The sequence below is a fragment of the Dreissena polymorpha genome, chromosome 9 (genome assembly GCF_020536995.1).
Source record: "Dreissena polymorpha isolate Duluth1 chromosome 9, UMN_Dpol_1.0, whole genome shotgun sequence".
NCBI lineage: Eukaryota > Metazoa > Mollusca > Bivalvia > Myida > Dreissenidae > Dreissena > Dreissena polymorpha.
This window is the reverse complement of record NC_068363.1, coordinates 102936728-102950755: the sequence shown is the minus strand read 5'-3', so window position 1 is coordinate 102950755 and position 14028 is coordinate 102936728. Positions and strand designations below refer to the sequence as shown.

General features: G+C 36.9%; 2 protein-coding genes across 2 annotated transcripts; one reads left to right on the top strand and one right to left on the bottom strand.

Annotated features, from left to right (window-relative positions):
* Positions 1-354: 354 nt before the first annotated feature.
* LOC127845558 (uncharacterized) lies at positions 355-4984 on the top strand. Its single transcript, XM_052376575.1, has 3 exons — positions 355-445; positions 1245-1374; positions 3202-4984. The coding sequence occupies exons 1-3, from the start codon at positions 387-389 to the stop codon at positions 3433-3435; spliced, it is 423 nt and encodes a 140-aa protein (XP_052232535.1). The 5' UTR covers positions 355-386; the 3' UTR covers positions 3436-4984.
* Positions 4985-5445: 461 nt separating this feature from the next.
* Positions 5446-12118, bottom strand: LOC127844620 (protein unc-93 homolog A-like). Its single transcript, XM_052375019.1, has 2 exons — positions 11954-12118; positions 5446-11041 (listed from the first exon to the last, which is right to left on the bottom strand). Exons 1-2 carry the CDS (start codon positions 12051-12053, stop codon positions 10788-10790), a joined length of 354 nt encoding a protein of 117 aa, XP_052230979.1. The 5' UTR covers positions 12054-12118; the 3' UTR covers positions 5446-10787.
* Positions 12119-14028: the final 1910 nt, after the last annotated feature.

The window sequence follows — 14028 nt, the reverse complement described above, 5'->3', positions numbered from 1 at the left end:
GAATAATGACGACGACGACGAAAACGACGATGATGACGATGATGACAATGATGAAGATGATGATGATGATGATGATGGTGGTGGTGGTAGTGGTGATGATGATGATGATGATGATGATGATGATGATGATGATGATGATGATGATGATGATGATGATGATGATAGTGATGATGATGATGATGATGATGATGATGATGATGATGATGATGATGATGATGATGATGATGATGATGATGATGATGATGATTATGATGATGATGATGAAGATGAAGATGATGATGATTATGATGATGATGATTATGATGATGATTACGTTGTTACTAATAGTCTAACCCTCCCTTCTCCCCCAGTCTCGACGCCACTGCGATCCCGACTCCCCTCTCGACATGGTCGTGCTTAAGAAGTTGGAGAACATCCTGAATAACGCCCGACTCTACACAGCCAGGTGAGAAAGCTTAAGTTAAATTGGGGCCTCGCTATGGGAAACAGGGGCTTAATGCATGTGCGTAAAGTCTCGTTCCAGATAAGGCTGTGCAGTTCGCACAAGCTAATCGGGAATGACACTTTCAGCTAAAACTGTGTTTTCGTTAAGTAGAAACATCCATTTAACGAAAAATACCATAAAAGCGGTAAGTGTCATTCCTAATGAGCCTGTGCGGACTTTACTTTACGCACATGCATTAAGCCATCGAGTTCCAGAGCAAGGTTCATTTTAAATAGAATAATTCATCCAGTATTGCTCATTTAGCTATAGCCATCCGTTTGTGTCCTCATATTGGAAGTGACGATTTTTTTACCTGTATGTGAATTTTCATGTGAATACAAGTCTGTTTTATACGAAAATCCAGTGTAAGAATAAAGTGTCGTCCCTGGTTATCATGTGCGGACAACACAGGCTAGTCTGGGACGACTCTAATACATATGCATTTAAGTCCCCTTTCAAAGAGCCGGGATTATGTTATCCGCCTTACGACCGGAAGGTCCGCTGTTCGATTCCATCACGGTGATCGTTTTGAAGATCTCTCATAAGACACAGACTACTTTTTTTTCCTCTGAAGGCTTTTGACATAATAATCGAGCTTTAGCTTATAACTATTCTTAATATAAAAAAACTGTAAAAAAATCCTATTAAGGCGAAATATATCAGGGAAGTGGTGCGTTTTCTGTGTCTAAGACAATCTAATTTAAGACAAACTTAGGATAGTTCATGCTGATAGTTCCTGACCTGTGTTCGCCTCCCACAGGAAGCCCTCCTCGGATGACCACTACCGCCATGACGTGTGCTCTAAGCGCGCGCAGAGGAAGCTGATAGACCAGCTAGAGACGGCATTGGGACTGCTCATCTGGGAACAAGAGGGACTAGAGGCAGAGAAGGTACGTTTGCTGACATTGTCACCGTGGTGTTGGACCATATTAACCTCGTCAGTATCCTCATTTTTACAACTGGGCTTAATGCCCGTGCGTAAAGGTTCATCAACTTTACATTCTAATCTGGGACGACATTTTCTGCCTTAAATAGAGTTTCGTTTAGAAAAGACAACATTTAGCAAACCATTATATATTATACTAAATGAAATCTTTTTGAATCCCCTCTCATGACAAAAGACAATCTGCACACGGAACAAAAATCATGTCATAATCTTCAAATAAGTGATACAAATATTATTATTTGGTTTTATCAATTAAGATGCGTGCGGAATTAAACTAACAGAGCTTCGCAAAGCATATTACCGTACATAAGGCGCTTGCAGTATTTACTTAATAGATCTTCACTAAGAATATTACACGAGGTGCTTGCAATATTTACTTACATAGAAATACATTAAATAGTCGAAGTTTTGAACTTACAATATATATTATTTTGTATTGTCTAAAAAGTAATTAATCGTGTTTGTATCTTAACACAAACTGTTTTAAACAAAAGCAAACATTCGCATGAATCTAGTTATTTATAAAGCTTAACTTATGACGTACAGATTAAAAAACAAATTAACCCATTTATGCTAAGCGTCAAGAAAAAAGGCCTTGGCAAACAGCGTAGACCCAGATGAGACGCCGCATGATGCGGCGTCTCATCAGGGTCTACGATGTCAGCTTAAAGGAATTTCTGTAAGAAATATTCTAAGTACATGTATAGAAATAAATATACAACTCATCCCTAATTTTGGAAATAAATTGATCCAATTTAGAAGGATGGGAGAGTCCACTGGGCATAAATGGGTTAAATGTATAAACAAGCTTAGAAGATTAATACGCGTTTACTCTTGACTTTTATTATATAATAATTATACATTTTGGCCGTGCTCAGTGAAAATGGTTTTAATGCGCAGGTTTATTAGGGACGACACTTTCCGCTTTTATGATATTTTTCGTTTAAAGGGATTTTTTCACGCTTTGGTAAATTGACAAAATTGAAAAAAGTTGTTTCAGATTCGCACATTTTCGTTTTAGTTATGATATTTGTGAGGAAACAGTAATACTGAACATTTACCATGGTCTAATATAGCCATTATATGCATCTTTTGACGATTTTAAAACCTAAAAATTATAAAGCGTTGCAACGCGAAACGATTGAATAATTCGGAGAGTTCTGTTTTTGTCGTTAAATTTTGTGAAACTACGAAGATTGCTTATATGAGGTATAAAATACGTCAAATATGTGTACTCGGCGGAATAGCTCAGTAGGCTAAAGCGTTTTTACTTCAGGACTCTGGCAGGACTCCAGGGGTCACTGGATCGTAACCTGCTCCGGGCAATGTTCTTTTCCTTTTTTAAATTTTATTCTTGATTTTTTACTAGAGCTTTTACGATCCAATGTTTACATTTATCAATATAAAGCATTTAATGAATAAGTTAAAAAATGCCAAAATCTGTGAAAAGGCCCCTTTAAAGAAAGTCTCTTCTAAGCACAAATTCAGTTTAGGCAGAAAGTGTCGTCCCTGATTAGCCTGTGCAGGCTGCACTAGCTAATATGGGACGACATTGAACGCACACGCATTTAACCCCTTTTCACATACCACGGTCCATTCATATTTTTATTTTTTTCAGTGTTCAGTTTAATATCTGTGTCATTTTTAATTCTATGCAGGCAGTCAATTTCTTATGATTCCGACGTAATGATACAGCGAGTCACAGATAACCAATTATGGATATAACTTAAGCTACTTCGTGAATAGCGCCTCATGCCCGCCCCTTATTCAGGTACTCCAGTGCAGGTACCTCCGCCTCTCCAAGGCAAACGTTCAGATGCTTGAGAACACAATCAGGAAGCACGGAGGAGACCCCGGCATCCACCAACACTGTGACCTCACAGGCATTGACATCTGGAAAGGACTTCGCGAGGAACGCAGAGACCTCATGAAGGCGACCGGGGACGAGGCCACCCGGAAAGAGCTCAACCGGAAGACGATACGCGTTTCCATCGACGACCTTTAATTGCTTAATTTGTTTTTCACCTAGATTTGTATTGTTGAACTCTTCAACGGTTGTATATACAGTCCAATATGGTTGATGATAATCTATTCGATTAGATATTCGCTTTCAAATATTCATTTTTATGTTTGTTTCCAAGTAAGTAACAATTAACTTGGTTATATATTTTAATAATGCAACACTGATAACATTTTGACTATTCTGCTTTAAAACAAATATACGAGCCTCACTTTGGACAAAATGGCTTAATTTATGTGTATGAAGTGTCGTCCCAGATCAGCCTGTTCAGTCCGCACAGTGTAATCTGGGACGACACTTTTCGATGAAACTGGATTTTCACTAAACAGAGACATGCTTTGAACGAAAAAAGCGGAAAGTGTTATCCCTAAATAGCCTGTGCATACTGCACAGGCTAATATGGGACGACACTTTATCAACATATATAAAGCCCCATTTTCAAGAGATAGGCTCGTATATCTACGGTTTACTATTGCTATTATAATTTATCATTAAATAGACGATCCAAATAGACACAATTTTACCCATTTATGCCTAATATACTCTCCCATCCTTCTAAATTGGATCAAGTTATTTCCAAAATTAGGGATGCCTAGTATATTCATTCCTATATATAGAATATTTCTTACAGAAATTCATTTAAGCAAACAGCGCAGACCCCGATGAGACGCCGCATCATGCGGCGTCTCATCTGGGTCTACGCTGTTTGCCAAGGCCTTTTTTTCTAGACGCTAGGCATACATGGGTTAAATAGACCAACCAAATAAACACAATTTAAAAACGAACATATTGGTTCTATGGTCAGTGTCGGATTAGCGACGGAGACTAATAGGCAGTGAAACTTTCGGTGCCCCGCCCCAGGTTCCTAGTCGAACTAGTGCCTACTAGAACGCCAGTGCCCAGTTGATTTTACTCGTTTCAATAAGGCTTCCAGTGCCATGCATCATAACAGTGATATACAAATAATTTGCTTGCTCAAGTAATTAGATTAGGCTCAGTAAGTAAGTAACCCAATTATTAACCACGGTCTCATGGGGCCCCTAAAAGTCGCGGGCCCATAGAAAGTGGCCTACTCTGCCTAATGGGTAAGCCGGGACTCGCTTTGGTCATAATTATATTTGTTTCCGGTCGACTGTAAAAGGTTTAATGCTCTCATAAAAAATAGTAATATACAAATATACGTAACGAGGCTTCTCAAGATCGTTTGAATGCAATCGGCCTCTTTGTTTTATTTGTTGTATAGACTCCCATTCAACAGCTGTTATTCAGGAGCAACGTTCCCGCGTAATAACATATGTTTCTTGTCGATATTGGAAGGGTTAATATGTATTTGCTATTGTTATCTGTTTATTGATATTACGTATGCATTTCTTATTTTGAATGTTTTGTTACGTCACTAAGTCGAAATTTAAATCCCTGTTTTAATTATGTACATACATGTATATATATATTTATAAATGTTGTTATCATATTGCATGAACTTATATGTGTCTACATGGACAATTGGCCATCTGGAAATTCTTTGAATAAAAATTAAAAATACATAAACAAGATATGTTTGTGAAACACTATGTCCCCATATATTTGACCTTTGACCTTGAAGGATGACCTTGACCTTTCACCACTCTAAATGTGCAGCTCCATGAAATACACATGCATGCCAAAAATGAAGTTTCTATCTTCAATTTTTCAAAAGTTATGGCAAATGTTAACGTTTGACGCAGACAAACACACAAAGCAACAAACCAACAGACAGGGCAAAAACAATATGTCCCCCATGTATATGGGGGGGGGGGCATAAAAATGGCCTCATTAATTAATGGGTTATGTATTGTCAGTCAAACTTAAGTGACTTTCGATCGGTTTTCAATATACGAATAAACATACGACACAAGTGCATATTTATCGTAAAAAAGTCGTTATTACCTAAATATTAGATGCGTGCATATAAGATGAAACCAAACCGTCTGTGATTACAAAAACAGAAAGCATACATAGATGCGACAATTTATTAGCAAGTGAAACGCACAAAATACTCATTAACATGTAAAATAACACATGTCTAGCATATACAATAAATCACGTGTCTATGGTCAGTGTATGTATAACAACAAAGTTCAATGCATAACAAGAAATAATATGTAAACATTCAAACATTGTAAAGTATGAATTCATCAATGATTATTAACGTGCAATTCTGTGATATGCAAGTACTGTCCATGTCGCAGCATTGCAGGATCAGCGCTTTTTCGGTCTGTCTGTCTGTCTGTCTGGAGACTCGTCCATTGTAAGCCACTTAAGGCAATAATGAACGTATGTATGCCGATACCATTGTCTTAATTCATGACATACTATATCGTTTTTTTTTTGTTAAAGTCTTTAACAACTCATTCTTTGTAGAGAAATCATAGAACACCTACAGGTTTATGTCGTATTTTCGCACCATCAACATAACCTAAACATGCATTATGAGACAGAGAATTTATTTTTGAATATCACAATGGGGCAACATAGAACAACAATCATATAAGTAACGTTATTCTTCTTATTTTATTCTTCGCATAATGCCGATGCGGACACGTTTAGTCCAATACTCAACTAGGCCAAATTTGAATATTTGCACATAATGGATGGGTTTCACACCAATGAACAGTGTATATGCTATACTCATTCATTTAGAAAATGATGCAGAGATGTAGCCGATGTTTTGTGGGATTTCTCTCAAATGAGCCGATTACAATATTAGGATGCATTCATTCCTGGAAAGTTCTCCAACATTGCATTGTCAATTGAATACGGTCAAAACCAAGGTCAGAACAAAACAGTTTTGGAAAAATACAGTACCTTGAAAATTACAGGTAATTAAAATATGAGCATTTAAATATATTATGCTTAATGTTTAAATAGTTAAAATGCAGATCTACGGGCTACGGCATTTTTCATTAAATGAAAATAAATGTACATGTATTCAGTAGATACAGGCACGAACAACGAATACTGTATACAAAGACATTTTCAAAATATAAAATAAAACAAGAGATGTGTTTGTCAGAAACAATGCCCCCTACTGCACCGATTTGAAACCATATATTTTTCCTTTGACTTTGAATGATGACCTTGAACTTCCACCACTCAAAATGTGCAGCTCCATGAGGTACACATGCATGCCAAATATCATGTTGCTATCTCCAACGTGGCAAAAGTTATTGCAAAGTTTACACAGAATGACAGACCGACAGACAGACAAACAGGCCAAAAACAATATACCCCCGATCATCCGATCCGAGGACATAACTATTAATACCCGGTGTTTCCGTATGAACCCACTTAACAGCTGTGTTACAGCCACTTGGGAACATTTATATAATATTGAAAATAATGGCAGCTACCGCAAATCCTTAATATGAGACAAGAACATAATGGATGTGAATCTTAAATATGCCAAAGGATTGCAGACATTATAAGTTGTTTGATAATTTCATTTTGCATACAAATGATGTTTTCCACGCAATACAGTGCATAACATAACCCATGCTACAAATAATATGGGTACTACATGACAAACAGTTTTGTAAGAAACAATACACATTCAGTGCCGTTAAAACATCAATTGATGACCAAAAATGTAGTTTGCGCAATTATGGAAATAACTGCGATTTTTATGCAATTCTTATGTACATAGCACAAAATTGATAAAAAATTCACATGAAGATCTCAAAAGAAGCTACAAATGATTGACTAGCGTTAATGGTTAACATGATGCATGACATAGTGACGATGATAATAAGAGCCGTTCTCTGTGAAACCCGTGTATAAAGTTTCGTCCCAAAAAAGCCTGTACATTCTGCAAAGTCTAATCTGAATCGACAATTTCCACCTAGACCGGACTTTTGTTATGCTCCCCAAAAATTTATTTTGGGGGAGCATATAGTCACCGCTTCGTCTGTCCGTCCGTCTGTGCACAATTTTTGTGAGGGCTATTTCTTAGCAACTAATGACCGGAATTCAATGAAACTTTATGGGAAGTTTTACTACCAAGAGATGTGCATATTTTCAGCGGGTTGTGGTCGGATGATTTTTCAGAGTTATGGCCCTTTGAAATTTTCCATTAACTGTAGATATAGTGCAATTCTTGTCCGGGCTATTTCTCAGCAACTAATGACCGGAATTCAATGAAACTTTATGGGAAGCTTCACTACCAAGAGGAGATGTGCATATTATCAGCGGGTTCTGGTCGAATGATTTTTCACAGAGTTATGGCCCTTTGCAATTTTCTATAAAAAATTATTGTCCCTCCAACTACTGTGCCCTCAAGACGTTTCCTTTTATCTGAATATATAGTGCAATATTGTGACAAAAAAAACTTTGGGGAGCATCACCCGTCTCCGACGGTTACTTGTTTATGTAGGACTGAATGAACATTTCCATACAAGCAGAATGGTCATCACCGATTAGCCTGTGCGGGCTGTACAGGATAACCATGGACGACTAGCAAAGCAGATACATTAAGCCCTTTTCCCCAGAGTGCTCTTCAATATAGAATACAACATACTGGTATAATTTGAAAACAAAATCGCCCCTGAGCAAGTCTTATTTGAAATCCAATTTAAAACACGAGTTGTAACTGACTGTTTCACCAACAAGTGCGATCACTTACGATCACTTACGAGTACAGTCCGAAGAAATTAATAAGTGGATTATAACAAAAGTCACATAGCTTCAAAAACACAGGATTTTGTCATGGTTTTTACAAAATTATAAACAATAACAGTTAAACAAAATTTAAACATTGTTATGCAGATCTTCATACTGACTGAACTTAAGTACTTGCAGGATAAAATACATACAAAATACAAATAATAATAATACACAACCTTAAATGCACAATCTTAAACGATTTAAAATACAAAAAATACGCAACAACAATAAAAACATATTAATGGGCAGGTAGAATTATCCCAAGTAAATTTTCAAAGGAGGCTAACAACAGGTCAGAATCCTATAAAATGTTGACAATAAGGCAAGTTCTTTCGTTCACTAAAGTGTCCCTTATTAAAACTCATATATTAACATTTGCACTGTAGTTGATTGTTTTATTACTGCTGTAGAGTCGTAGTTATGTGATCGTTTACGATCTACACAAACATTAATGCGACACCTTATTAATATCGCATCCATAATCAACAAAAAGAATAATTAAATTAAAAAATACTATGCATTACATGCACCAACAGTTTAAAACTGTTAATATTCACGCTGGGTATGCGGATACTTTGATAATAGATGGCACTTCGATACCAGATAACAACAAAGGTACGCGCGAGAGGTGAGTTCTTCAGCTTTTTGCATTTATGTTCTGTTCATTTGGTTTTCAGACACGTAACATGGTTTGATCGATGGTATAGTACTTCGTATTGCGGAGTAAAAAAATCGAGGAAAAAAGTGGATTATAATAAAAAAGATAAAATTTCATCGATAATCATTATGAATTCGATGATCAGTACGTATTTCAACAAAATAAAGAAACTTGGAAATAAAGCAAGAACGTGCCAACTAATCGAAATAAAAGATCAATTTCCATTAATGTTACAACATTTTAAATTTTAGTTAACTAACGTATTTGAGGAAATTCAAATGTTTTAAGAGTCGGATGCCAGATTTTCATGTACACTTGTTTTACCAATCATCTCAAAGACAATGGCACTTCGATTCCAGATTACTCGACACTTTTTACCAGATAAAACACACTCTATCTAGTGAATCAGCAATGCAGAATTCACTGTGGAATACTGTTGTAGTAAGCAGGCAATAAATAAAAATGTATGTACTGACGTAAATTTAAAACGAATTACCGAAACATGTTCTTATCCCTTTTGAATATGATAATGATTTCGTATAAATGTGATAGCCATACGTGAAACTAATTCGATATGCCTAATGAGTACAGTCTTTATGACCATACATTTTCCAGTTTTCGAGTCACACAACAGCTGGATCTTCGCATAGTACATAAGCTTAAACAATTTTAAATTACATTTAAAATGTAACTCATCAGACATATCGAAGATGTTAATTAAAAATTGTTAAACCTCATGTACTACGTAATTTTAAATTACATTCTTTGTAGCGAAACGGCTGATCTAAAGCATGTATAATAATGTCCTAATGAAGGTACTAAGGCCATTTACTTATATATTAGATAGCGTATATGAAACATCGCTTCGCTAAAACTACTAAGAGCTAAATTTCAGCAGCGATGCAAGTTCGAAATTAAATTATACTTTTAGCTCAATGCCATGAAATAAAAAAAAAAGCCATTATGGTACAGGCGGTCGATTTAATCACACGATGGTGGTGTCAAAGTTGTGCATAACCCGTCGTTGTTATTAATATAAACACAAAACATTCTGCATACGAACTTGGATATTCGTGACATAAATATATAAGCAGAAATAAGCATTTGAATCTTATTTAAAATGTGCACTTACAATATTAATTATATAAATGAATAGTAATAAGATTTTTGAAAACGACAACGCCATTGGTTATATTTCACATGTGTATGTAATTACGCTATGCATAGATTCCCAATGTGTTGCTTGACAATTCAAATTGATTCGTACTTCAATATGTTTGGTAAGAATAGCCTTAATATACATAAATGCATGTCATGTGGAAGATAAAACTCGGCTATTAGAGTGTCCAATTTGTTGAAAGTCTCTGTTATCCGAAGTGCCTTTTATCGGGAATCAAAGTATCCGCAACTTCATGAATAACACCTATTAAAACATGCTCTATCTTCGTTTATATTTCATTGAATGCTATCAAAATTTCAGTTTTTGAAGCGCAGTGATTACCCAACATTCTGGAATATCAAACAATTTCTTGAAATATTTCTAAGTAGTTTTATAATGTTGAAATGTTTACTGTTCATCCAGTTCATGCTGTTTTCTTTCCAATATAAAAAGGATACACCATTTATAAACTCGACCATGCGCCTTGTCTAAAAAACTAGTATTTATGATATAACTTAAAAAACCTGAGGAACTTAACTCTCATGCGTGGCTTTTGTTGTTATCTGGTATCGAAGTGCCATCTGTTATCAAAGAACATGCATACCCAGAGTGATATTGTAAACTGAATATGGTTTTATAAATATGCCAAAACCCTTTTTGTATCAATAAAAATACAGATAGATCTGTTGACTAACATATTGTCACTGGTGTTGATAAACGAATATGCTTCGTAATATGCCAACATTCTTTTGATAGTTTCCGTGGATAGGAATTTGTATAACATCTGTTCCTCTCAGATTGCACTAACAAAAAGCCATGTTCCTAAGCGTTGACTTGAATCTCGACAGCGGAGTTCGTCTCTGCGGATGCTCGCGCTTTGCGCCTGCGCACGACGATCTCGAGCACGATGAGACAGGCGATGGTGAGGGAGCAGGCGCTGGCGATGAAGGCGACCTTATGGATCATACAGAGGACGCTGGAGAGCAGGAACACGATAAGACCGGAAATACCCTGCCAGACGCGGCAGCAGCCGAACGCGCTCTCGTAGCGGTCAGCGAAAACCGCGGATATCAGACCTAGGCAGGGAGCAAAAAAATGAAATTAGTTGGTACCCGGTATTTCTTATTACTGAAATATTTGTATACCATAGACCGTTTTAAGTATTCCATATTTTGATCAAGAGTTTGACGACTGCTGATTGCGAAATAAATGTACTATGTGTATATACGTGCAGTTGTCATGAGTTGTCATGAGCTGGTATTATTTCAGTACTAGTAATATTCATAATATTAAATTCACATCGACATTCTCCGTAAGTAAACTAAAGTATATCTATCACTTTTCCTTGGAGTGCCATCTCATTGAAATATGTGTTATGTTTTTATTGCTGTGTAGTGATTGTTTTCGCGAGCAAAAATTGTCTATTTGTCTGTTTAAGTATACCATAGCAAAACAGTTTTCGCTTTGTGCGGATTTTTAGGATTTGATAATTAATTGTGAAATGTTTGCAAATTATATATATGTAGTTGACTAAAGCAAATACGCCAGTCTTTTGATAAATACTTGTGCCTCGCTCTGAGAAAACGGGTTTTTATGCATGGGCGTAAAGTGTCGCCCCAGATTAGCATGTGAAGTCCGAACAGATTAATCATGGACGACAATTTCCGCCTAAACAGGATTTTTGCTAAGAGACTTCATTTAAACCAAAAATACCATAAAGGCAAATCGTCGTCCATGATTAGCCTGTTCGGACGGCACATGCTTATATTGGACGACATTTTAGGCAAATGCATAAAGCCCAGTTTTTCCATAGCAAAGCCTAATCGGCTTTTAAAAAGCACTAAGTGAACGTACTGTTGGTCTTAGTTTAAACCTATTTATTTTAGCTCGATTGCATCGAAAGCCTAAGGCTTATATAAACGCTCTCGAGTCCGTTTCCTGGGCCTAAAACCAGTACTTGGTGTCTTTGGGGAAGATCTAAAGATTACTGTTGGTCTGCGACTGCCACACGCCGTCTGCGAACCCCCAGACTCCAAGCAGTCCCAACAGGAAGTAGCGGTGTTCCTTCGTCGGGTCCCAATGTACCATGGCAACCAGACAGCCCAGGTTCAGCACCGTGGCTGAAATTGAAAACTTCCGTTCAAATTTCGCGCATGCGTAATCGAACTTGGTGCGGACTGTTTTAATTTGGTTTTTAAAATGTGGTGTACTTTTACGGAGTTGGAAAATAAACCACTTACCATTGACAAAACATGTCCAATCCGAAACGTATCGGCAAACCTATACTGGTAAGATAGGTATTTTTGTTAACTTGACAGTGTCAGGGAAATAAATGACACAGAAGGCAAACTAATTATATGTTGAGCATTGCCGTACATTATTTTTTGTCATTAAATATGGTATGACCATCCTAAGTCTTCATCATCCACCATCGCCGGATGTGACGTCATGTGGTAGAGCTATCAAGCTACCGCATGAGTAAAACCCACTTACCTTGGATCAGGTGCGGGCCTAGTGCGAGCCCGGCCCTTAACCGAGGGTTGCCTAAACCCTGTGTGTTTCTTAATGAGAATACAGGGTTTTTCCTACTTTTTGGGAAGATAGCCCATGGCTTTGGAATTGGGAATTTTATTGGCATTTTCATCAAATTGGGAAAATAAATTCATTAGCCTTTTATCCACATGAAAAGTCCACTGATGAGGGAAATACTAAATTTGACATAACTCTTTATAATCATTCAAATTAAAAGAACAAAATCAAAAAATACTTTGTTAGATGAAATTGAATTAAAATTGAGATAAAATACGCATTAGACACTTCTTTCCAAAAAAAAATAAAACAAATATGTTGACAAACTTTTGTTACAAATTTATGTTTTCATTTTTTTGGAAATTGGGAATTTTTTGCCAAATTTTGGGGAAAAAGTATACTTTTTGGGATTGGGAACATAGCCGAATTTCGGCTATAAAATCGGTCCAAACAAAAACCTGGGACTCAATAAATATCTCATTTATCATCTCATCTAATTCAACTTCCGCATGGTGATGTCCATTATGTTTTGTGCAATTCTGGTATAATCTAAAGTTTTTCACTGAAATCAGAGGTTTAAAGAAACCACTAGAAACGTTCCCTGGAAAAGACACAATTAAGTAAGCATATGTCGATTTTATATCCGCGCCGCTTTACTAGGGCAATACAAAACTCAGACTGTTGAAAACATTAGTAGCATACATTTTGACACTACAAAAAACAATAACGAAATGACAGTATTGTGCAAGCAAAAAAAATCTCAAGTCATTGCAACAAACGAAATAGCTGTCATTGCGGAAGGGGATTGTATAAATGAGTATCTTTCTGGGAAAATGGGTCTTAATGCATGTGCGAAAAGTGTCGTCTCAGATTATCTTGTGCAGTTCGTACAGGCAACCAGTGACGACACTTTCCGCTCTTATGGTATATTTCGTTTAAATAAAGTCTCTTATAAGCGAATGTCCATTTTATTGCGGAAACTGGGACGATACTATACGTACATGCATTAAGCCAATTTCCCCAAAGCGCGACTAAAATAAACTCGGGTGTGTAACTCACCAATAATAAAAACGGGATCTGTCCGACCCACTTGGCGAGGCGACCGAACAGGAAAGAGCTGGCGGAGCCAAAAACGCCGAAACATATCATGGAGTAACCGACCATCTGGATGCCCAGGGGGCACGTGATATATGCCTGCAGTGAGAGGGGAAGTGGGATTGTAATGTTATGTTTTTAAAGCATGTATGCCGCTCCAACTAACAATAAATGGTAACGAGCCGCGCTCTGGGCACCGGACAGGCGGACATGTGCATGTGCGAATAGGTCATCAACGATTAGCTTATGCAGTCGCACAGGCTAATAAGGTCCGACCACTTTATGGTATGGTATTTATCTTTAAAAGGCAGTCTAATTTTAGCGATTATTAAACAGTATAAGCGGAAAGTGTCGTCCCAAATAGCCTGTGCGGAATGCATATTAAAGGACCTTAAAGGGACCGTCAACTACGAATCACGAAAACAGAAAAGTTCTAAAA